Genomic DNA, 27,210 nt, shown 5'->3' with positions numbered 1-27,210 from the left:
CGCGTCAGTGAAAAAAGATCCGGAGCCCTCACTCTTAAGTGCTTAATTCATCACGGTTTCAATTTTATATGCAGTACGGCAAAGCTATTAAAATTGGAAACTTGACAATTATAAATTGCATAGCTACATGTAGGATAAATGTACAGAGAGAGAGAGAGAGAGAGAGAGAGAGAGTTTAAAATCTCCAGTCCAATTGTCCGAAGAAAATGGACTAGCAAGGAAATACAACAAAAATGTGAGGCTACTGAAAGCTCCTCCGAAGAAAATTTTGATCATGCCCAAAAGCGCACAATTGTACCAGGAAACTGATCGAAAGAATGCCAACCAGTCATCCTTTTTGGGCCGAGATGAGCACTCAACCTTCCAGAGACCTTCAGTATGCATCTGAAGGTCGACCAATGACCATGAATCGTGGAGTGCCAACATCAGCTATTACAAGCAGCGACCATTATGTACATCTACTGCAACCATCATGGCCATGGGATTGCAAAGATTGCTCTGTTTCTGTCATTACGTACTCTTTAACACCGATGCAGGGGCGCAGGATATAGAACCAATGGTTCATACCGCAACTTGTCATTCTTTGGCAGTGGACCCTCCTGCAACATTAGTACATTGTCTTTTAAAAGTTCTGTGGCTAGCAACACCAGGAAAACGACCAAAGTCTGTCCCTACAGCTATTAAATAGTTCCAGCCATGTAAGTCACACATGCCGAGAAACAAGCATCCCAAATACATGATGAAGCTCATGCACTGTCGATGAAATGTTAACACGTCATTTTATAGAGTCTTTCTTCTAGAAAATTATAAATCCAACTATTATAAATCCTAACTGTGTCAGCCTGATCACACTACCTAGCTATTAAATAATAGTGTGTTTCAGGTGCTTGCAGTGTTGGAACTTGGAACTTACCAACGTACGGAATCAAGCAAGCTTAGCAGGGAAAGAAAGGAAAAGAATTGGGCTCACATTCTGATGTACTTCAAGATAACTGAAATTTTATGTTGCACTAAAAATTTTTTGATAAAAAGGTGAACTTTTTTCTTCAGAATGCAACCACAAAGTTCCAAGTCATATTTTCAAGTAATGAAGCTACACAAGTTCAGAGTTAAGCCACAGAAACTTACAAGAGTAGTAACCGACCCCAGCAATTTCTCAACATTGAAATTCACATTTCCCCATTAAAACTTAGATTGAAAAATAGAAGGAACAAGAGAGACTTACCAACTAACAGATTTTATAACTTTGTTCTCGCAAAATTATAAACCATTGTGATATTGTAGAAAGAAACAAAAATATAAAAGTATACATTTGAAATATATAAAAGGGAACTTTTTTTAAGAAACTTGCAAAATATCATGACACATTGAGCTGCATAACTTTTTCCCAGTTTACGATATTTTACCAATATAGTTGGGCTGGCTGTGAAATGAAACTAATATCAGGACATTTTGAAAAGTTTGGAGATATTGGTAACAATGATTCCATCTATCATTCTTTTGAAGTAGTTAGACATGGTACTGTACCTTGTTCAGACCTTTAACAATTAGAACTTATATGACTTGCACATGATACATTAAATCTTTTTGATGTGGTTTATATTTGAATAGGACAGGTCTGCACCTGGGTGTAGCTCAACCCAGTCAAAGAACTGGTCCACTGCTAAGTTTTACGACAGCTATTAGCAGGATCAACAATAAAAACTCAACATGTAAAGCAACCTTTTGTTGAAAAAACTACAGAAAAGGTACCTCTTCCAAGTCAATCTGGTAAGGCATCATGAAGTCATCAAACATTTCTGGGTTCATGTCTTTCATCATTTCATCAACTTCCTACATGATTGCCAAAAAATAGGCGATATCAATTATAACATCAATCAAGTCACCCGAGTCTAATCATATTTAATTCTGTGCAGAAACCAAGTCACTGAAACAATTTCTGTGGTTCGATCGCCGAGTAGTGTTTGGGTAAAATGCAAAATCCACTATAACTGAATAATATGCACTAGCAGGAAAGGCAAAATTTATAACCATAGATACCAGAATAAGATTATGGAAGGCTATAAAGAGACACTCTTTCCTCATCATTTTAAAATGGATAAGATGCAAAGAAAATCCTGTGAGCTGAAGCAGAAGATTGGCACATGTTCTAGAAAGAAGGCTGTTGATGAAGTGATGCCTGAGTTTGGAGAAAGCCCAACATTGGTCCCTTGTTTTAATACATTGAGTCCTAGCATATAATTTATTTTTCTTCTAATGTGGCTTTCACAATGCTTTGCAATATCACATTATTACAAGCATGTTCCAGGAAAAATCATGATGGTCATTTTTCTTTCATGCAAAACCACGTGGTGCTAAACTACCAGAGGTGAATATAGAAAGAGACCTGTCCATGTCTAAAACATGTTACAAAGACAAGCACATATCAGAAGTTGTGGCCCAGGGATAACTAACATGTTCTCTTTGTTCAAATAGTTTAGAAAGCACGCCTATGAATCTAAGAATAGATTAAACGAAGCCTATCCAGGAATCAACTTGTTGGCCCAACGGCAACAACAAATCATCGCTAAATAACCATGTATTTCAATTTATCTGAGGTGTAAGAAAATAAAGTAAAAACACCATTACGCTATTAGTTATTATTAAATACATTGCTAATACACATGTATAGATATTGCTGCATGAACATAGATGTTTTGTATATATGTAGATCATGTAAATATGTTTTGTATGCAGGTTAAATATGTAATTTAGTTTTCATTTTATCTTCTGTATTATTTTGTTTTATTTTATTTTTACTTGACCATGTATCTCAGTTACTGGTCAATTTTGACCTTTCACGAGAACTGAGTTGTATATATATATACGAGGGGTTTCCTCATCTTGCCTAATGCTTCTGTGAGCATTTTAGTTCTACCCTTAATAAAAACCTCATTTTTCTTAAGTTATGCCTCCGTTGACTTGTGAGTAAATTATTCTTATGTTTAGTTATCAAGTTCATTGTTTAAACTTGATCTTTTGTGATTCAAACCTGCTTTTAACCCCATCTATGTTAATTCACCTAAAATGTGCTTACAATGGCAGGGAAATTAACAAGAAACACAAAATATCCATGTCAGGCAAGATTCAAACCCAATCTATGAGAACTTGCAGGCAAGAATTTCATATTGTAGGAAAAACGACAGACTCATATTTTCCATGTTTAAAGTGTACAAGTCCTGGATACTGGATGCCTCAGTAGTTCTCGAAATAAGAACACAACTTGTGAAGAAAAAAGGCACTGGAAGTACCAGTCCAGTAAGCTTTGATCTTTCCAGCAATTCCTTTGCAATTCTGTCCAGAATATGCTGGTTCTTCTTCAGGCCGCTCATAGCCATTTCTTCTGTCTCGTCAACATACTGTCACAATCAACAAGACTGTTTTCAACATTACATGCAAAATACACAATTGAAGCAAGAAGAAAAATCATTGAACTGCAAGGTTAAATGATCAGCAGTCTGCAGGATAGCTATTAATACAGTAAACATTCATGTCCCAACTGACCAAGCAAAAAACCCACAAACAATTTCTCACGGAACAGCATCCTTGCTAACTCCAAAAAGACAACTGTGTAGCTTTGAATCCTTTATTGGGACATATAGAAGATGACGACAGTGACAACTGCCAAAATAGCAAAACATAACAGAAGAAATCAAAAGGTTCTTACAGTGTTGCTATTTACATGTGTATATATATGTACTAACAGAGATGTGCATGGAAGCACACCTATATTGGACCTTGCAAGTGTAAGATTACCTAATACAATTATGTGTTGGTCATTAGAAAACTAACTAAATACTAACTCTTATGGGTAGTGTTAGAACTTAGACCCTTAACATAGATGATAGATCTCCACCATGGTCCATTCAACATCATTAGGTAGTCATCTGCGACCATCACTCTTTTCTAAGATTGCCTCTTCAAGGACTGGAACTCAAAATGTGAAAATTGCTCTGTTATAGCAAATGCTAGGTACCTAACCAACACATGGAAAAGGTTTCTGAATTGTGTATAAATTCAGGCTCTTAAACCACAAGGACCTTATCCATTGTCAAGCTGGTGGAAAGAGTCCGATCAAAGAAAACAATGGGATGCGAGGGTATCACCCTAACAATTCAATGATTTTTCAGTGCACAGTTTATAACCACGGATATTAGGATCCAATGTATTCTTGGCACTTTTGCTTGTGATTCATCGGCTTCAACCTCAATGTTTCACCAGCCTCTTGTCACTAAAATCCCATATGATGACCACTCATAGTTCTAAAACAAAGGAATTTAAGCAGGTCATTAGGTGCCACACATGTTCCTCTACGTTTGATGAAGCATGGGATGAACATATACTGCCAACTAAGTCACATGGGTACTTCAATAAGGTCCACGTACCCGTGTCGCCGTACCCGTACCCAAAATGGGTACTTTGACACTTGGGTACCTATAGATCCAAACTGCTTAATTTTACTTTGATTTAATTTTTTCCACCTTATTTTTTATTCTTCTTTGGATGTGAAAATTCGATTGATGTTCATATTTGATTAAGGGGTTGCTTGGTTGTCCATATGTTTAAAGTTTTTCATAGGTTTCTAAAACACACTGCTGCAAGAGCCGTTGATATATATTTTCTATGTTATTTATTTGTTTATGTTGATGTATATTCTTTGTTTTGATATATATATTCTAAGTATTTCTTATTGTTTATATATATATACGGCCGTACCTCCACACCCAAGTTTTTTTAAAATGGTCAGTACCCGTACCCGTACCTATGTGACATAGACTGCCAAAGTTGTTTGGGGAGAGAAAGCCTTTGATGGGATTCTGACTCCACCGACCAACACTCCATGAAATCACAATCAAGGGTTAACACATCTGAAGAATCTGACATCAACCAGCCTATATTTTACCATAATAAAGACAAAAACATCATAGATGACCAGAGGCTGCTCCACATCTTCCAAGTTTATAACAAAAGTCAATGAGAGAAAACCTCATTAAGCTTTATCTTGTGCAAATAAGATAATTAAATTTTAAAAATAAAGGGGCAAAGTATACAAACACCTGTATTTTACATGTATCAGTACATGTACATGGATATACTACACAAAAGTTCCATAATTCTACAAAAGGAAAATGTAAATGCCAACATGGAGGAATAGAAAGGAAAGTGAAGAAAAAAGTTACCCTAGTCAATTCACGTGTGAATAGCTCAGACAATTCATAGGTCATATCAACAGGAACCACATGAGGGTCATCCCACTTCAACATCACAAAGTCAAAAATTGAAAAGAACAAAATAGTGGTTAGTGAAATCAGAATAATGGGCATAATATAATGTTATAGACATGCGGTAAACAAAAGAACAACAAATCTTGAACTGAGAAGGAGTAGATAGATACCCTATACTTTACAAGCTGACCATCATGGCTATCAGGCCGATCAGTAATATGAAACCGCTTTGTTAATTGTACAAGTCCCAGCTTTGTATTTCTAGGGCTGATAACCATCTCTCTAGCAATCTGCCAAGAAAATTCGAAATGATCAACACCTTCAGGCATTAGCTAACTCAAAATAGGTTCCTGAAATACTCAAAATTATCACTGCACCATTATTTACCAACATTCAGCAACAGAATTAACATTGAGCAGAACGAAGAAGAAAATTTTAGATGTCAGCTACACAAAATAGAGAAAAAATAATCTTAGGGAAAAAGCAAGACCATACATTTGTCAAAATGTTATCCGCTTAGATTGTGAAGATCAATAACCTGGTCTATAGACAGACCACCTACGCTATGGCTAGTATATATTATAGAAACATCAAATCACTACAACATTTTCCCTTTCATAAGACTATAGATTCAAACACAAAGCAACCAAAAATCAAAAAATAGCTCAAACGTACACACAATCTAAACAAGCAACACAAATGATGCATATGTCTTCAATCTCCAAGGTAGCATTTGATGCAATGGAAATTTGGAATTGGAAACATATTGCTGGAAATTGATGACTGAAATAAATTTCCAGAAATTTATTTCTTAGTTTGATAAAAAAGAAATATATTTCAGGTTTAGAGGAAGAAGGAAGGAAGAAGGGAGGGAGGGAGGAAGAAGGGAACGATGGAGGAAGAAGGGACGCACCAATCCTATGGAAACGAGAAATCAATCATCGTTTCCAACGTTCGGCATTGAGGATCAAGGTAGGAAGAGGCGATTCGAAGGAGGATTGATCGGGTTTTCACGCTAGAACTCTGTTTGCAATATCAATTTGGGAATTGTCTGATTAGAGCCAAAATCGGGATGATCGGTGGATTTTCTGGATGATCAGCCACTTGTAGAAGGATCGTCCAGAGGAGAGGAGCTTCCTGTTCAATTTTCAGAGCAATCCGACCACGGACGGCGTCGGAATCGGCTTCGGAAGAAATTCCGACAGGTGCGGCTGCGGGACGGCAGAACTCCGCCACTCTGTTTCAGGAACCACCAGCGCGCGACAGAGAGTTTGATCCTCAACGCGCTTCTTATGTGGATCTCAGTTGAACCTAAGACTTTGGGCGTCCAATCACCATCTTGAGGGCGAGTTTCAGGCCGATTTTCAGCAGCAATGGATGAAGGATGGAATTATTAAAATGCTGCGAGTCATCCCTGTTCCTGCGCACCCCCTTTTGCTGCATAGACACCGGAAAACTTGAAGAGCCTCGAGGCATCCCCAATTTCGCACTGAAAATTGGGGCAAATACCCCCTCTGGTGATACGTTAAACCACTCCCTAATGTTCATTTCCGCTTGGGTTTACTGTTGATCAAATTTGTTGCTGTTTGGGTATCCATTTGAGCGAGGACGACGAACCCTATTCTTCAAGAGATCTGTCAGGCGACTGCAACTTCCAGCAGCAGGATCTTAACGCGATCCTGCTGGGAACGAAGGAGGAAGAAGGCGAGCGAGGGAGGAAGAAGGGAGGCTGAGGAAGGAAGAAGGGAGTGAGGGAGGAGGAAGGGAGGCGGAGGAAGGAAGAAGGGAACGAGGGAGGAAGAAGGGAGGGGGAGGAAGAACGAGCAAGGGAGGAAGAAGGCAACGGTCAAAAAAAAAATTTCTGGAAAAATTTTTCCGGCTCTCAGCTGGAAAAAATTTTTCGGAAATATATTTCCGTTTTCAGCTCCAACGGTCCAAAATTTTTTTCCTTGTTTGATAAACTGAAAAAAAATTTTAAAATTTGAAATAAATTCCCTCTGCTACAGTAGATTTCCAGCGTATCAAATGTTACCTAAAGATTTGAAGGCGACAAGCCACATGTAGAATCATTAAGATCATTAATAGCATCTATGCAGATACAAGAGGGTCAGGCCCCCACAAAATTTTAAAATTTGACATACAAGCTTTTGCAGAAACACCATTTAGCTCCTTGTCAAACATTGTTATTGAACAATAGTGCCCCCACATCCACCTCCCAAAAAAAGTCTCTGCCCTGTAAATATTCCTTCATCATCATATAGAAATTTAAGATAAATTCATAGTCACAGAAAACGTGTTTTTAAAAAAAAAACGTGAAAAAAAGTGATAAATTAACTAGCCATTTAAAACTTAAAAAAAACGCGCTTTTTTAAAAAAAAAAGTTAATTTTCGTGTTTTTTTTAGTTTTTTCATTTTTTTTAATGTCAAACAGTTTTTTTTTTCATTTTCTATTTTTATTTGTTGCAAATCTACTTATCTTTTGATGTTTGTTGTGTTATTAGTTTCTCACTTATTTTATTTTCCCTTTATATTTAGTTTTTTTAAATTTTTAAAAATTTACCATATTTTCCCATTTTTTTTCAATCTTGCCGTATTATACTAGAGAAAAACCTCGCCATTTAAAACTCCGAGACGTTATTTGTGACTATGGATAATTAACTTCTAGTTCAAACTTCAAACACATTCCCATTTCAGAGATCTCCTTTTTATGTAACATGTGGGCCGCCCTTATTGCACCTATTTCGATGAATATGAAAGACAAAATGCTGATGCAGCAACCTCCTCTTTATATTAACCATTTTTTCTTTTAAGAAATCAAATTTAAACATAAAAAGGTTGTGGAATGACTTGATACATGTATAACTCAGAAATAAGTCAACCAAACATAAACTAATACCTAATTATATTTAGTCACGTTCATAGCAACGGGCTGAAGGGGAAAGCCATAAAAACTGTAAATACATGAGTTAGGAGAATAATAAGCATTTGGTTTGGATCCAACCGATATGCGAGTTTGGGCCACCCCACTTATACATGTAATCATCATATAAATATGGGTGGTGATACCGATAGTTCATGGTTAACGAATGAAATTGGTCTCGTGTCCTTCATTAGACTGAGAGTTTTATCCTAATTGGGAATTAGGGTTGTGATTTGTGTGCATGAGTTCTGTTTTATCTGAGCATGAGCAAGTGAAGATAGGCGGTGGCTGTCACATGCGATAACAAGAAAATGGATATTAAGCAACTAGTGCAACCCTGAGTAGCAAGTATCAATATATCAATGTAAAACAACTCAACAACAAGCATTAAATTCAATATGTTCAATATTTACAACTATCCAAAAGCTATCCAACTCAACATGTATGTATATATTATCTAAAACTAGTCCAAAGGTAAAGAGCCCAATTCTCTAAACATTGAAATAAATAGATAGCTATACCTGGAGTTAAGCCTAATCAGCTTTAACTTTTTGTTTGTGATCTTCAAACTTAAATGAACAATATTTCTAAAATTTTATGTTCCAATAAATTAAAATATTTCATCAAAAATTAAATAATTAAGCAGTTGATAACCAATCACCTTGTTAATTACAGTAGGGGGCCAAGTCGAGCTGACTCGACAAGTTGAACTCGGTGAGTTTTGAGACATTAGGCATTGGTGTTTCTGTGTGGTGCGGCCTGCTTGTGGAGCACGGATAATGCAGATCAAGGCTTGTTCTGTCGGTTGTCATTCAATGTGGCTCTAATCAATTCCTTGATGTTGTAGGGGTATCCTAGGGAGTGCAACCCTGGTCAGTGCAACCCTGGTCAGTCCAACCCAGGTCCACACCTAGTCTCAAGCCTGTTGCAATAACTAGCCCCTGCAGGCTTGAGTTGAGCTTGGCATACGTAACATCAAGTGTAGCGTGGCTGCACTGCACACAACCTCCTCCTAGAACCTATATCATTTGTTATCATATGTGCTCAATGTTTGGCTAGCAGGGCACTAATAGCTTGGATGGATGCATTCATTCTGGCCTAGTTTGGTTATGCAGTGCATGGTAGAGTCTGACTGACCTAGTTTGGTTATGCAGTGCCTAGGTGTCCGTTGCCTGACCAGGGGGTATGGCTAGGGTGCGGTCCAAGGTAGGGTCACATTGTACGGGTTGCCATCATGTTTGAGAACTTTTAGAAAATCAAATATCACTTCCATATGTGACATTTGAGTATCAAACAGCTGATTGATGGGATGTATAGATTCTCCAGAAGAGAGGAGATATGGTCCTCCCCTCCCTCCATGAGTCCCCCAAGATCCCCACGAGTGAATAGAAGAATCAACACTGCTTGCCTTGATAGGAAGGTAACATTTGCCTTCATCAAGACTCTTTTCTATCCTTGTTTTAATGTCTTCCATGGCAAACTACGTTACCTGTGCACATCCTTGTACCATGCCATAGGTGTATCTTCGGTTACAGCCAAGGAGCTTTTAACCATATAAAGCCTTCTTTTTTGCATATGACAATATTTCAGCCCTCCATAATTAGAGTGCTTTGGTTTTTTTATATGTCTTCAGTTGGTTGAGGAGTAAAACATAAACATCTACTATACTTGATTTGAGTATCAGGACAAGTCTAAGATTTAGATTTAAAAAATGATTAGTGAAATAGTTATGCTACTGACAGATGGTTTATTAATGCATATTTGGTGTTTATGGTCATTTATAGTAATGAATGCTATTCAGTAAAAGGATGCAGTCTAGTACATCGAAAAAAGATAACAGGGCACAACTTGAGGACATGAACTCAAGAACAACTTAGCCAATAGAAACAACAACAAAAGAATTTCCTTCTAGAAATATCCAGTGCATTAAGTTTACAGAGCAAGTGCAAACCAATGGAAATTCAAGAAGAAACAATGTAAGAAATATTATGTGGTTGACATTATATCAGAATCTAACCAAGAAAAGGTGAAGAAAATAAACAGGAAGCAATCTTATAATTTCTAAATTAGAGGTACTTAAGGTGGCAAACAGAGTCTTTGACATACTTTTGTGATTTTCTCAAGATCATCTTGACCATAATCTGTGACATCACCAAAAACAATTTGTTCTGCACAACGGCCCCCATGTGCCACAATCATTTGCATTTTCATGTAGCCGAAAGTAGTGTACCCTTGATCTATCATATCCTCCCTAGGGTAGAAAAGTGACTCGGATTTTTCCTGCTCCCAAGAATTCAATAAGCTGGATCAGAAGAAAGCCAAGTGTTGCACAACAAGAATGTAGATGCATCAAACAAGAAGAAAAAACATCCAGATAAGATTTCTAACACAATGACATGCAAGCAGAAACAGTACCATGTTATGAATTCAATACCTGGCCACCAGGCAGCAACTGGGAAGAGGCATGCCAATCATACCTCGGGAAAAGGTGAGCTAACAGTACATGGCCAGCTTCATGAACTGCCAGCAATCTCTTCTTGTCAAAGGATACCTGTTTTCATTGACCAGCCCATACCAATTAATAGCTGCAGAAACAAGAGGAACAACCATAAGATAAAGATATATGACACAGATCATTACACTCTCTTCACATTTTTGCTGCTCTTCCTCTGTAAGTAATACCCCTTTTCCCTCAAGCAACTGCTTATCTAGAACATCAATGATATCTTGCTGGGAAATTGCAGAACGCCCCTTCCTTACCTGAAATCAGAGCAAGAACATGAATACTGCATCTAGAAACAATGTCAGAACCAAACAAGAAGCCAAGAGAAAATAGAAAGGAAATAAAAAGGTAAAACATCACATAAAGCGCCAGTGATAATGTTCAGGTACCCTAGAGTAACTTTACATGGATTGACAACAATAGTAGCTAAGGCTGTTAATGGGATGGATTGGGAGCCCACTTGTGGCAGCACCTGACCCTCATCCCCCACATAAATAATAATCAGGTCTAACCCAGATTTTAGCTAGTTATTCAGTCAAACATAAAGGAAACCATACCAAACTTTTTCTCAACCCAAATCTAAAAAGTTATAATGGACTCAAAGTGGTGTGAAATATGGTCCATTCATATGTACCCAGCCTTTAATGTACCTAACAAAGATTTTTTTCTCATCAAGTTCCCAGCAATATGATGAATATTGCAAAACCAAATTAAGAAAATGACTTAATCTGCTGTTATTCGCATCTGGTCTTCAGTATATGAACAGCAGCACTTAACATTTTGCTGCTTATAACAGAACTTCAATATGAGGGTTGTGATGCTAACTTATTGACTGAATAAACAATAAAAGACCAGACTGCCCTCACTAATGAAATCTATTACAATACAAAACCAAATACATAAACACAACAAAAAAAGAAGATACGGGCTAAGTAAATACAAATGGAAAACCGTGGACTTTGACTCCTTAACTTATTTAGAGGACTACTCAATCTCATATCTTTTTTGCATATATTTGAATCCACCGAGCAGATTATGTATTTTTGTATACACAAAAGTTCTTTGCTTTTCAGGTCAGATATCAAACTAAGTGGTTGTTCTCCAGTTGATGGTTAAATAATAATTCTCAGTGAGCATAGGGCCAAGTTCCTGTCATACAATCAGATACCTAATCTGTTTTAGCTGAACTTGGGTATAAAATTTAGCCAAAATTGATTTTAACCAACCTGGGCTCGGTTATGTGTCGAGCTTTTTCAAATGCCTGAGTTCTATAAAGACATTTTTTGCTTTTGTAATTCACAAACTTAAGATATCCACTACTTAGTAACTAACCAGACAAAATTTTTTAACACATATTTCCTAATTTTTCTTCTAAATATACATTTTTTTTAATAACTTGTTTATCTTTTATATATTTTACTAAATTAAGTCAAAATGGAAATGAAATATATATTCTGAATCCAGCTGAATCCACTCCAATCCAGAATAACTAACTAAACACAGAAATTCAGACCCAAACCAGCCTGATCATTCTAAGTCAGCCAATTGGGCATAATTTTACTATTATCAGATGGTCAGGTTTCTATGGGCCAGTAACCAAGCTGGCCCACCCAATAACCACCCCTACTCATACACAAACCAATCAGGTTTTAAAAGAAAGAACCAGAAAAGAGATAAGCTGGCTAATTAAGACCTTCGCTGAATGAGATATCCAAGATAAGTAGATAACCCCCACCATTCATGCTCCTAACTACCTAATAGCAGCTCCGATTGAAAATAGATGTGCATCTACGTGCACAATGAATGCTTGATAGGATTTTCAAATGCTCCCATCATGGCCTACACATGAAGCAACAGGCGAATGTGGTGCCTTGATGCAGTGTTCAGAGTCTTCAGACTTGCTTCAATGAATCACTGGTCCTCACTTTAGTGGGTGCTCACCCAAAGCCTCTTTTTTTCTCTGCCGCACTTCAATAATTGCCATATGAAAGATTGAATTTCTTCACACCAATGCTTTCCCATGTCATGTTTTACAATCACACAGTTACCTTGGCATTTCCTGCTCATTCATCTATTAGCTACTTGCAAAATTAAAAAATACACTTTTTCACCATGAAAATTCAACCTTGTGAAAATTAGTTGAGTTGATGTGCCTCTGCTCAAGCTTGTTCCTTTTTCTAAGCTTGTCACCCACATTTTATAACTACTTTACATGCATGCTCATAACAGTCCTTTAGTATAAGCTCAAACATCCAACACTAATACGAGCTTGAGAATCATCTGCAACTTCAATGACATCAAATAACATGGCATACGAAAACAAAACATATCATCTGATAATGGTTTTCGAACTGATTGACATCATACCAATGTTTCCACAAAATATGGTAACAATCTCCTTGACAAGCCTTCAAGGAAACGTTTATTTTGCACTGTAGATCAATTCTACAGTTGTAATGCCCTTACCTTGATTGTCCGATTTTCAGTTCCAAAAGCAGGAAGCTTCCCTGTTCCTGACATGCTAGATACTCATTGACTAAGAACAACAAATTTTCTGTAACAGTGTAAGCTTTAATCCTGATCAATATTTCATTCAGAACAAAGAAGCGGTAAGAAACAAATATGGAGAAAAGGAACAAGGACAGCATTGCCTTATTTTTTATTTCATTCAAACATAAGGGTATGCTCATAATTGTGGAATTCAATCAGCACAATCAAGATCAAACATCACAACATCATTCTTTACATCGATTGTCCAAGAAGTTTACGACTCCCTTTCAAGCAATCAAGTTTGAGAAATAGATGCAGGAAAAATTTTGATCCCACTGTTAGAAAATGCGGAAATTTTAACAGACAAAAATTAACTAAATATGTCAGAAGCACAACTATTAGATTGCCTGCCCCAAGACATCTTCATATGCATGTAATGCGACAAATGTTTCAGCTTGCTTGTGCATCCATGTAAAAATTTTCAGATACAATTAAATGTGCAGATAAAATGCTCATAAAGTTCAAAGAACTCATAAATTCTGCTAGAACAAATAGAACAGGAACATACCGACATTATTGCTGCCTCATTTACAAGGTTCCGAATATCAGCTCCAGAATAACCAACAGTCCGAAAGACAAGCTGCAAGAGACATGTAACAGCACAAATTGAATGTATATAACAATAGAAGATTTCGGCTCATCTTTTGGTCCATCAAGAGTGTAAACAATTCAGAATCTTCATACTCAAGTCAGACATCTAACCAAGTCAAATCCCATCTACCCAGATTCCGCAATAATGATCAGAGTCAACTAGTGGTTGAATTATTTTGCCCAGTATCAAGATTCGCATATGAACCTTGAACAATCTGACTGGAGTCCAACCACATATGAGAGACTGACTCTAAGGTAGACAGATCCACATTTAGTTTCACCTGGTGGCATCCACTCCAAATCTGAATCCTATTCTGCCAGATTCAAATAGGTCAGACTTGGTAACGTATGGATCTGGATCGTCAATTGACCATTATAAATTCCTTTCAACCACCTCAAGTCCTCAATAATCACAACTACCTTCTCAGTTATCAACTATGATTATTTATCCAAATGCAGAAAAAAAAGAAGCAACATCCTAGTTCGAATCCAGGACAACAGACAGTCACCTTCTCAAAGTCTACATCATTAGAGAACTTCTTGCCAGCACCATGTACTCCAAAAATGTCCACCCGCTGTTTGGCATCTGGCATCCCAATGTAAAGTCGACGATCTATTCGTCCAGGACGAACAAAGTCAGCATCCAGTTGATCAGGCTGGTTAGTTGCACAAATAAATATCACAGCTTGCCGGAGAGAAAATCTATCGACACCAGTTTTCTCTTTCCTGCCAAAGTAACACCCTCAGCTAATTTGTTTTCAAACAGATAATTTTTGGAAAAGTCCAGTAAAACCACTCATTTCATAGCTTAACAGCACCTTAGGCAGAGATCACTGTTTTTAGACAACTCTTCAGGTTTACACATAAGGAGGCTTATCTTAAGGTGCAAACAGCAATAGCAGAATTAAATCCTGATTAACTTAGAGCTGCTAATTTCTTGATACTAGAGAAAATTTAACTGCAGAGATGGGAACCCTTTTGATTAGACTAAACTGAACCATCAGTACCAGATCCTATAAACAGAATTTAAAACTATTCATGTTTCTTGAATGACCTGTATGGTTTTCCAAAGGGGATATTAAACATAAAGGCAAGCATTAAGAAGAGACATTACCTGCCAAACATTTCATCTTACCTTCAATTTTCCACCTTCTTTCAATTCTTTTAGGAACAGAGCAATTAACTTTTTGTATAAGATGAATTAAGTTTTGGGAATTATTTCAAAGTATAAAATAAATCTCACTTTCAGATAAGACATCAAAATATGATATAGTAACATGGAAGCACTTTCATTTAAAGGACCACACATGCTATTTCAATGGTGGTGGACAAATATGCTTTATAGTAACATTTTCATATTTTCAATATGCATTAAATAAGAACAATGCAACATTAATAATGAATAAAATCTGGAGTATTCTTGTACCCAAATATAGGACAAAACAATGAACTACAGATGCAGATAATTTGCAGACCAAATTATTAGGAAGATAGAGAATGTATTCTACACGATGTTGATTCGGATTTTAACACATCTCCTATCATAAAAATCCTTATTTGACAAACAGAAGAAAGCATCAAAATTTTCAATGATTTAATCAAGAATTCTAAGCACTCAACAACTATACAGTACGAGGTAAATCCCTTAAACTAGCAAACTAGTCAGTCAAACTATATGCAACATGTAAATATAGAAGAAGAACATCAGGCTCCCATAGGATGGTGATCCATGAGAATAACAGTTAATCTACAGAATATTAAAAAACAACACCATGGATATGACAACTACGATAAAGAAAAGAAACACTTACTCCCCATCAAGTTGGGTTAACAGTGCTTCAAAAGTAGCACGTCTGCGTGGATCCTTTCTTGCATGTGGGCCAGCAATAGCATCAATTTCATCAATAAAGATAAATGAAGGAGCCTGGACAAGTAAAAAACTCATGCATCAGTTGAACAGAAAATATACGCACAGCCTAGCCAGCATATTTCAACACTAGCACAAGATCAACTTTACATCTGACACAAGGAGCCTGGACAGACACATTACAGACAGATAAAATAGTAGCATGCATACACACCCACGGATTACATACATACATACATACATACATATGCGTACACACACACATAGAGAATCTTCTAAAATTGAGATCTAATTCAAACAAAGAATAAGAATTTCTTTATATGGAACGGATCAGCCAGCCCATCAATATCACCAAAGGACACATCAATGAGTCATGAATATGATTCTCACGAAGTATGAGTCCCAGACTCTGTTACTTGATTACTCAAGCATATAACAATTTGGTTTCCGTTTGTATACAGATACACACACACATTCATACATAAATACATCTACACATATATATGCAGAAATATATTTATCTAGAAGCCACAGACAAAAGGAGGGGGGAGAGGGAGAGAGAACAAATCCAGAAAAAGTAAAATCATATGGAGCACATAACTTTTCTGACACTTTTTTGCCCTTATAAAAGTTTGCCTAAGTTTTAAAAAAATAAAAAACAAAATTAACCAATGTAGTCTATTCTTTGAGCAAGGTAAGAAAAAAAAAATGAAACTAACCCAATGTTGATTGTCTAGGCCCAAACCACCAATAAGTCAACCTAGTCAATGGACTAATCGCGCTCCTTGGCCCCAGCAACTTTCAGGCCAGTGCCTATTTACCAGAGCACCAACTAGGCTGACTAGTCCCCTAGCCAGACAGACTGGTCGATGGTTTGACAACCAAGACTAATTGAACAACTGAAATGGCACACACTGAAAATTCAGCATTAGCAGCTGAAAATTTCAGAATTGAAAAATGTTTCCCACCCGATCAATCAACAAGTCTCTTCAACATCTAAAGAAAAGCCAAAAAAAGGCTTTGCAATCTATAACAATGAACTGCCAAACAAAATATAAATATTTTTTCAAATATTAAACAAAACACTAACTTGAGCTATAAAGACAAAAGAATCCTACATTTCTCCGAGCCATGGAAAATATCTCATTAATTCTTGCAGCACCACTTTTTTCACTATTGTTGAACTCTGCACCAGAAGCAAAGACAAAAGGAAGCCCACTTTCCTTGGACAGTGTACGTGCAAAAAGAGTTTTGCCTGTCCCAGGTGGTCCAGAGAGAAGAACCCCCTGCCAAAGAAGAAAACAATCTGAAGACTTAAGAAAATGAATTCTCAAGATAAAGCATACCCCAGCATATACTGTTTGACTAAAACAGTTCCAATGAGTCAATGACAGAGAACAAGTAAAAAAGCATTACCCGAACAAATTTCACTTCCTTTTCGTAATACTGCAATGGGTTGCCCATGTATATCATTAACTCATCCAGAAGATCCCATACATCACCACCTAATATCACTTCTCGATACATTGATTTCATTTCATCAGTACCTTCAATAGGCTGGGTAAATGACAAAGCATCAGATACAGGAGTTCCAGTACATCAATTACTCTGCCTATAACATTTAATAATTCATCTGGAGCGGAGATAGGTTATACCAAAATAAAATTTTCGGCATATGCCAAATCCTGAAGTTGGCGATGCTTTTTATAAAGAAACCGCTGTGAAGTAATATGCAAAAGCATCATAGCCTCTCTTATGAACCACAAAATTAGCAGACCAGGAACCAGTGCAATCACCACTCGGATAATGTAATGCATTTGAGTTTTCTGGAGAAGATCAACTTCAACTCCAGAATAGGAGATCATCTCAAATAGGTGAGGATCAAGAGGTATATCAACCTAATAAGATTGAATTTGTCACAACCCTCAATCATTTAATCTGCAAGTTAGCATTTTCTAGTTAAAGGTTGATGTACAAAGAAAGGATGTTCTCTTGAACTTACAACATATTCTAATGGGAACCCCTCTTTCATGGTTACATATATCTTCTTCAGATCCTCTGTAAAGACAATAGATGCAACCTGAACACAAAAAAATGATTGCCAAATTGGAAACTCAAGGGTGAATATGTAGATCAAACAATACAGTTGGAAAAAACCAAAAGATAGTCACAACAAAAGAATGAAATGATTGAAATCCAGCAATTTCACGGACTTCATGTATATAAATCTGCTGAATCACATCTCAACAAGCATACTAGCATAATGATCCAACAAAATTATACCTCAGCAGAATTAAGCTTATCCAGGAAAAACATATAAGGAAGTTTTGGACGATAGAGCCACCATCTTTTGGAAATCCATAAAGCTCTACCTCCTTGGGAAGCAGAAGCTTTTTCTGCCACTTCTTCACGAAGACTCTTTTTAACTTCTTGCATATCAAAATCGACCACATATTGTGCATTTAATGAACTAAGCTGCTCAGATAACTTCTCGTTTTCCAGAACTTTTTTCCATTTTCCAAGCCTCTCGCGCCATGTACTTTGTCTGTTTTTATCATCTCCTAAAATGTAAAAAACATGTACTCATATGCATCAGAAATACTTTATATTTGCAAATTGTAGCACCAGTTGGGGCAAGGCATAGATGTTACATTCTTCAATTCAACACGCAAGCACGATTCATTCAGTAGGCAACCAAGGCAGCAGATATGCATAAACTGCCAAAGAAACCAATAGCTGCCAACTTGCCACACACACCATGGAGAAGTTGTCAAACCAAGAAATTGTACAAAGGTAAACTTGGATCTGAACATTAACTTGGTGTACTTGATTACTAATTCAGGATATTTGAGCCAAGCATATACTTGGAAATTTCTGTTACTTGAATTGGACAATTTTTCTTTTTCTCTTTTAAGCAAACTTTTGATGAAGTTTCAGTATGTGCAGTGCAAGCTTTTAGGCAGAGTTTTTGTCATGCTACTTATATCTCACTAGGTTTTCTTCCGAAACAAAAGATGTAGGTGAAGAAAAAACTATAATGTACATGAGAAATGCCTCTTGATGGAAGCAGTCATCAATTGGTAAGAAAAGATTCAGGCAAACTCCTCATTCTCCTACTAATAATGTTTTGAATGTTATGGAACTTAAGTAACCAAATGTCCGCTAAATTGGGCTAGGAGGCAAATATTGGTGTAGGAGAAATAACAGGTTGATAATTTTCCTGTTTCGCCTTTCTTACCTCTTTTCTTGGTGGAAAGTGAAAAAGTAGACAAATAAGGTTTTGGAAATAAAGGTATATTGAATCATTGATGGCCATGTCACATAGGTACGGGCAAGCGGACATGGCAATTTTAGAAAATCTTGGTCTAGGGGTATGGCAAAAAAGTGTAAGTGTCTAGATATATATATATATACATACAACACATTATTAAGACCATTTTGAATAGTTTCTTTCATAATTTCTACATACAATCCCATAAAACATAAATAAACTAACAAAAATATGGTTAAAATGTAAAAAAAGATGAAAAAAAAGGTTTGGATCAACTCTGACCTAGAACTGATCCAAACATACTAGTGTCTTACCGCCGTACCAGTATTGGCATACCACTATACCGGTACTGGTATAACAACCCGACCCACTCCTGGGCTCGGGCCCCTGGTTCGACGGATCCCAACCCGCCTCCTAACAGTTTCAGCTCCAACCTGAAAAAGGCTAGGAACCAAGACAACCATCTATTTAATAACCCTCTTTATAAGCCCTTGAAAATCTCTCACAATCTTCAATACGGGACTAAACATTTGAGGCGTTACAACTGGTATGCCATAATCCACGTACCATTGTGACATAGTTGATGGATGTGTTTAGACATGAAAGTCAAGTAGAATTACTTAATACATAACAACAGCCATTTATTTGTCCTGGGTCAGAACAAATATCTTTAGGGTCGAAAACAAATGTATCTAGGTGGGCACATTTAAATTATGAACCCATGAAACATTGTTTTTAACATGACAACATCCATGTGTTTGTGCCAGACTAAAATGATGTCCCATTTACCTTCTACTTTTGCTACGAACCCACGTTCCATTGACCACAAAAATGAGCAAGTTCACTTGTAATAAGATTGGTAAATCCAAATAGGGAGTTCAAATTTGGAGCATGCTTACTAAGCATCAAGCATAAAATCACTCGAATGGGCAAAACTTATCGTAGACCAAAGTATAATGCGAAAAGTATCACCCTAATAGGAGCTAAGTACCACTCTCAACTGCAAATAACTCCAGTAGTTGGTAAATGGTAAACCAAGTATGGCCTCTGCCAAATCAGATCAATGTTCCTAGACAGTCAATACATTTAAATAAAATATGCAAGGTTCATATAGCTAATCCTGCATGAAGTAATAGTTTAGCAAAAAATAAAATCATAAGCAACCATCAACAAGCAATAATTTAGCAAAAAAGAAAATCATAAGCAAAGGGGAAAAGGGGGGGAGGACATAAAATCCTTTAACCAACCAATGCACAATTCTTCCTTTAACATTTCTTTTTTTTCTGCTTTCATGTTTGTCTCCGAATCAATTATTTCTGCAATGGTTACAGGGCTAGCCTCCGGCTCTTCTTCCCACGCAAGCTCCCCAACATATGCATTGTCACGTAAAAGTATGCCATCAGGACCTTCTATATACTTTTTTATTATCAGGCCTTTTGGCATGGACTTCCTCCACATACTCTTTTTAAACCTGCATTATTAGAATACCAATCATATCCTGCAATATACAATATAAAATTATTTCAATTTATCCTGATACAATTAACTCCCTAAGGTGCTCTATCTTTCACAAGAAAGTAGCTGACCCCTGCATCAGCTAATGGGTCGTCTATCATATGATACTTATATTCACTCACATATGGAAAAAACCATATGGTAATTATGGTCAGAAGAAAATGCACTCTGATACATTTGTCCCAACTGTTTGGAGTAACCACCTAAACTAACATTTGTCCCAACTGTTAGCCAAAAAATTGAGCTACATAGTACGTCACACCATTCTAAACTAAGATGTTATTCACACACTACAAGTTCCATAACCGAATACAGCAGTATATCTCAAAAACCACAATAAGGAAGCAAAAGATGCAACTGCACTATCCAATTCACTTTTGATCCCATCTCCTAAAATTGTAATGGCCACAAAAGGACATCCTGATGCAAAAGAAAGTTCCAAATAATCTTCATTTTCCTTTGAAGCCCAATTCAACAGTTCATTTTCCGTTTGGCCCACATCTGATGCTCTAACCAGAAAGCAAGACAAGCTGATGATTGAGTTGCAGGCGAGTAAGGAAAAAGAATAAAAAGTCAAGCTTGGCCACTAAAGGTTTCTGTTACACCTGCAACATAAAGCAAATATCTAAATATTTGTTGCAATTGATACTTGACACCCAACTCCATCTGAAGAAGAAAGAAAAGCTTCCCATAGATATTATTAAATTATGAAGACATTTGTTTTTTCTAGAACACAGCAAAGTTTTTTATTCAAATGTACCAGAAGTAACAGGAGTGTTTCAAGGATCCTGGAGAAATATATCCTGTTTATGATCTTAATTTCATTGCCTGCAATCACTAGATTGCAAGCCCAAACAAGCACCTTGAAGGATCTATTTTTTATTCCCCACAGTATCAAAACAAGTCCCCAAAAAGCAGCAGCTGCAGAACACGACTAGGAGACGTAAGTACCATAGTCAAATTTCAACAGTTCCATTGCATTCAGTAGAACATGTTGCATGACCAGAAACTTCTCTCTGTGGTTGCTTAAAGTAGCATATGTGGGTTTTCTCTGCAGTAAAAGTTCACATGGAAAGAATATAGAGTTTAAAAGAATAATGATAACAATAATAAGAATATGCTAAGATGATTCTTAGCTATTCTTCAGCCATTGAATCTCATACTCCGGGTAGATATCTCAAGTCACGGCTGAAAATAAGTTCACAATTTTGTTAAGGTTTAACATCATACAATACGTGCATAACAGCACATTTACTGTGATTAAAATTATAGTTTGAGTAAAAAATAGAAAAACTCAGTATAGCAACTAATTACAGACTTCCAACACTGCCAAGTAAAGAAGTATGCACTTAGTATTATTGGATAGGACAACATAATCAGAACCATTATAAATCTTTTAGCCTGTTTTTTCAAATGGTTGTTTTGTCTTCTCCAGCCATAAGGCCCATGACCCATTTTTCAGTATTATCAAGACTAACCTACAAATATGCACTTAGTGCAATAAACGATCACATCAAGTGAGGGCAATATAGATCAAGTGAGCAAGGCCAATAGCATGAATAAGAAATATAGAGATAGCAATACAGGATAAGCAACTGATAAAGAACTCGTGGCCAACAATAAGTTCAAAATGATACAAGTTATAACCTCATTAAATATGATTGCAATTGCACACTCGTTGTTGATTAAAATTATGGTTAGAGTAAAAACAGGAAAAACTCTATCTAGCAACTATTTATGGGCTTCTAGTCACTGTACAATGAAGAGGTATGAACTTGGTTTTATTGGATAGGACCAGAGTCACAAAAAAAGCGTTTAAAAAAAAACGCGATAAGTAAATTAACCGTTTAAAACTTAAAAAAACACCAGAAAAAAAAAAGAGAGAGAGAGAAAAACACGTTTTTTTGTTTTATTGATTTTTTCATGTTTTTTTAATGCCAAACTGTTTGTATTCATTTTCTAGTTTTTATCTGATTCCAAGTATACTTATTTCTTGATGCTTGTTATGAGTTTCTTACTTATTTTATTTTTCCCACATTTGCAGTTTTTTATTTTTAAAAAAATTACCATGTCCCCCTTTTTTTCCATTTTTTTGAAGCTTGCAGTATTATAGCAGAGAAAAACATCGCCATTTAAAAAGCGAGAAAGTTTTTTGTGACGATGGATAGAACCACATAATCTGGATCAGTATAAATCTTTTAGCCCGTTATCTTCTTAGTAGTTGTTTTACCTGTCCAGCCCTGACCCGTTTTTCAGTGTTATGAGGACTAGTTTAAAAATCTGTACTTTGTTTCACAAAGTACAAATCAGCAACAGTACCAACCATAAAGAATATGAGAAGAGAACAGGAAAAGCAATAGAAAAAAATCTAACTTCATGACAAAAACCATTTGCAGATCGCCTCAAACCAAAAAAACAAAGGACGAAAACTACTCATTGCTACATAGATGTCAAACTTACTTCCTGATATTATATTCGGAAGGTTCAGGTATCAATGCTTCCATGTAAGCTTCCGCTGATTGTGTCTTTTTTTTGTGTCCGTCTAGCATTCTCAAAGCCATGTAAGTTCTATGGAATGAGAATGCCACAACGAATACATACAACATCAAGATCCCAATTCGCCTAGGGCTCCAACTCTTGAGATCCTGAAAATTCAAATTGATCAGGATAACTATTTAATCTGCATAATTTGAAGGCACGAGTCAGCAATGTATGGGAGTTGGAACACTAAATCAAACTGTAATAAATAGCAAAATCAGTGACTGACTAAACTCGAGGAGCTAACAACAGGCTTTTACAAGGAAGCTTATCAGCAAATGGCATTTATGAGTCTTAACATTTCTATAGTAGAAATATGTGTGCTTCGCATTTTATTTGTATGATACTCAAGAAGTCCGTCACATCTTTTGGCCTCAGAAATTTTAGAAACTGCATAGCACTATTGCATGTAAAGGTTGCCCCTCACAAAAATAATAGAAAAAGTTCTCGCCGATACTTTTGTACTGCAAAGCATCTTCAAGTGTTTTCTTTATAAATTTAACATAGTAATAGAAAATGAAGGGTACTTTTAAATTTGTTAAGCACGAGAAACTGTGTGGAATTTGTAGACATTCTTTAGAAGATTCCAGGAATTACTTAGTTTACTAGACCATGTAAATGTGATCTGTAGTGTGTGATCTCTCATAAAAAGCATGATATAGATCTAACTATTTTAAACTATTATTTATGCTTGCAAGTTTATATGTAATATTGTTAAGAGTTTGGAAACAAATGACATTTTTGAATGCAGTGAAAAGTGCTACATACATAAATACATGCACATACATAGATATCTGTTTGCCTATGTGTCTGCATCTTGTGTTACTTGCAGGTGTATCTGATGCTTACCAAACTATGTCAAGAAGCAAAGCAGTAAGCCAGTAACTAACTAAAAAAGGAAACATCAAATTGTTCATAGAACAAACAATTTTAAAAATGCAACAGGACCATCCTTTTCTAAATATTCTTCTTTTCTCAACGCACTAAAATCAAGTTTCCTTATTAAAACTGAAAATTTAAAAAAAAAAAGTCCCTTTCCTGTAACATACTTTCCAGCCCCTCAATCCGCCCCTCTTCCTGATCAGGAAACAAAAGAGAAAACAAATTACCTGTTTCAGTTGTACCTTTATGTCCTTCTTCCAAATATATTTTATCCCAGAATGATAGAAAATTACGCAAAAGTTTGAAATACTCTTCAAGCAATCGGCTATGTGTCTAGAACAGTAAAAAAGACCTCAGCTTTTAGACACGTAAAGACCATTAACGTAATGCAAGGACAATTGGACAAACCATTGCATTTACAAATAACTTTAAGTGATGATATTATTCTGATCGTGCCGCTCAATCCACTTTTTGTCAACTGGGATGCTTTGAAATTTTGAGTAGTTTTCATTTTATCCCTTGTTTCCATGTAAACACTGCCTTATGGTTTTGAGTTTGAAAACTACAACGTGCTATTTTCGTTCCTCCTGTTATTTGAATAGTTTTACCAATCCTAAATTTGACGACATTTCAAGCCTTTCCTGTCACTACAAATCTCCAAAAATATGCAAACAATGCCATGGCTTTTTGCACTAATTTCATTATATCATTTCATCGGGTGTTTCGTTCCCATTGCCCTTCCAGATTTACCTGCTTGTGTTGGACGCTGCCTACGTGGTACCAACTACACTCTACAGTTATTCATTTTTTTTTTTCTCGTGACAGAAAAACGATATAACCATCAGAATTGGAGGCTAACTCGTTTAAGAACCACCTAAATACGAATACTGAACCAGTGACACGTAGATTCTTGATCATAGGCATGCAAGTGCAAAATAATCAGGAGAGGCCTTAATCTATGACCCAACAAAAAAGTAGTAATTAATTTAACCAAATTACTACAGGACACGTGAAGTAACAGAGATTCTTGAGCACAGGCATATAAGAAAATACTAAATACCTTCCAATTCTCCCACTGGTTCCAATCAACAAATCTCGGAAACAAGTCAAATCTCAACTTATCAAGTTCGGCTTGACCTCTACTTAGGGCTTCACCAACGCCAGCTGTCAAACTCTCCATCTGGGAAGAAACTCGATCCACATCGAAACTAATTTCCTTCTCCAACCGATCGCGAAAACCATTGAAAAACCGTCGCGACCCCCGAGACGCAGAATACAGAAAGCCGGACAAAATTGTGCCATTTTCGCTAGTCTCGTCGTCTCTGCTGCCATTGGAGAGAGATGAACGAACTACACTGCGTCTTCTTCTATGCAACTGGCGATTGCAAAGGCCCGATTGGTTTCTTTTCAAACTAACAAGCAAAAGACGGCGCCGAGGCAGACCAACGACAGACGTGGGCCCTAGAGGAGTGGGTCCGTGAGCAGATACTGAAAACTCCATCGGTTCTCAATTTAACCAAATCGATCAAGACAGCAAGAATCGGCACCGACTTATAGGCGTAGAAAAACGAACCAAGAAAAACCTAAGAATGCGCGGGAAGAAACTCTTCGCTGCTAAAGCAAAAAAAAATATAAGGAAACAACTGGGAGAAACAGAGGTCGGGCATTAGCAAAGCACGGCCTGGACTCCGACGCGAACAGAAGCCTTAGGGCTTATCGACGCCATCGTTCTTACCGGAATGTGGTAACGGTCTAGCACATCACAGGATCAAAGACGAAGAGAACCCCCCCAGTAATTGACCAACAATCGTCCCTCTCGCCACCGAATGCGGAATGTGGAGCGAGTGTCAGCAGTGCGGAATGAGATTTTACCGGTGGCGTACGATCGTGAGACGATAGCAGAAACTTATCCCCACCGAAAATTGCCACTCAATGCAGGTTTCTGGAAATAGACATAAGGCATTTCACCGGGACTTTTTCGACGGCGGAATCCAACAATTAGTCTGGGTGCTCGTACCACCACAAAGAAACCGCCTGTAGCGGTTGGGCTTGCTCGCTGCTTGTAGGAACACCACCGCGTTCTCTCTTCCCGCTGGCAGGGCACCGCCGCTGCGGCCACGCGGGCAGTAGAGTAGTGTTAGTCTTGAAAACGTAATCCGGAGGGAAGTGAGCTATTTATAGGCGATGAACGCGGGCATGTCGTCATTGGATCCAAATTATATTTATGTCATTTAATATTTATTTTAGACAAACGGTATAAAACTCCAAAAAACATACTTCTACTCTTATGTCAATAAACAAGTGTTTGATCATTTGAAATTCCTCTTCAAACTCAAATAGAATCAAATGTTTCTAGTACCATATTTGTTTGACAATTTTAATTTCTTTAAAATTTAGCATTTAAACTTTAAAATTCTTCCAGGTTGTCTCTAGTTGGTCTCGTTCTTCAATTTGAATAACGAGTGCATCACCCCCAAAACTAGGCTTTATTCTAAACTGTTCACATTAAATTTCATGTTAAATTCTTTTTTTCCATAAAAAAGTATTTTTGATGTGCATTTTTTTAGAAAACGCTTCTTCGTGTACACATTCGTTTTTTTCGGTGGCTTAATTTTCATTTAGTGCACAAATTTCAGGTTGTTTATAAGCGGTATTTTTCATATACCTCTTTTACATTAGATCCCACATCTCAAGACAAACATACATTCTATCAAAACTAATGCTAAATTATGTTCATTTAAAGTCACTTACTACTGGATGTCTTATATGCTAGGTGGTCGACAATGGCATCAATGGATGCTAAACTTTCACTTCCCTGAGATCGTGAATCATAAAAGTGTCTACTATGTGAGGCTGAGCCAGCCTTAATATTGCAATGGAAGATTCATTTACGCTGGTTGATACTATATATATATATATATATATATAATATATGTGTGTGTGTGAGAGAGAGAGAGAGCTAGAGAGAGAGAGAGAGAGAGTAAAGTTACCATCGCCGTAAATATGGGACGTAAAAAAAGAAAGAAAGAAAGCACAATGAGAGACTGAAGAGTAAAAAGGGAAATGGAAGATAAATGACATTATGAATAGTAACTAGTGAAAGAAGGGAGACTAAATCCAACATGAGTGTCGATTATAATTTGGGAGCTCTGCAGGAGAAACTTTCCCGTAGAGTTCGATTGCGTTCTTTTTAATAAACATGGTCTCTGAATGCTGATACAAATTTGTTGCTTCGAAATAATCATGCTACAGTAAGCATTGATATCGCTTAACATCTTTTTTTTAGCCAACAGATGATATCACATGTAA

General features: G+C 36.8%; 1 protein-coding gene across 2 annotated transcripts; it reads right to left on the bottom strand.

Annotated features, from left to right (window-relative positions):
- Nucleotides 1-87: 87 nt before the first annotated feature.
- Nucleotides 88-26,032, bottom strand: LOC116258379 (ATP-dependent zinc metalloprotease FTSH 12, chloroplastic). 2 transcript variants are annotated; one of them, XM_031635517.2, is made up of 20 exons: nt 25,637-26,032; nt 24,962-25,515; nt 22,942-23,126; nt 20,214-20,437; nt 17,979-18,256; nt 17,698-17,775; nt 17,351-17,593; nt 17,112-17,252; nt 16,814-16,981; nt 15,640-15,752; nt 14,338-14,554; nt 13,746-13,817; nt 10,825-10,944; nt 10,619-10,735; nt 10,291-10,464; nt 5,435-5,554; nt 5,220-5,294; nt 3,291-3,398; nt 1,753-1,833; nt 88-599 (listed from the first exon to the last, which is right to left on the bottom strand). In XM_031635517.2, exons 2-20 carry the CDS (start codon nt 25,400-25,402, stop codon nt 522-524), a joined length of 3,033 nt encoding a protein of 1,010 aa, XP_031491377.1. In that variant the 5' UTR covers nt 25,403-25,515; nt 25,637-26,032; the 3' UTR covers nt 88-521. The 2 variants fall into 2 exon arrangements, with proteins under 2 accessions (XP_031491377.1, XP_031491371.1); XM_031635511.2 differs by having other exon boundaries at nt 24,962-25,512.
- Between the last annotated feature and the right edge of the window lie 1,178 nt (nt 26,033-27,210).

Source organism: Nymphaea colorata, chromosome 1, assembly GCF_008831285.2.
Source record: "Nymphaea colorata isolate Beijing-Zhang1983 chromosome 1, ASM883128v2, whole genome shotgun sequence".
NCBI lineage: Eukaryota > Viridiplantae > Streptophyta > Magnoliopsida > Nymphaeales > Nymphaeaceae > Nymphaea > Nymphaea colorata.
This window is presented reverse-complemented; position numbering and strand designations above follow the sequence as displayed.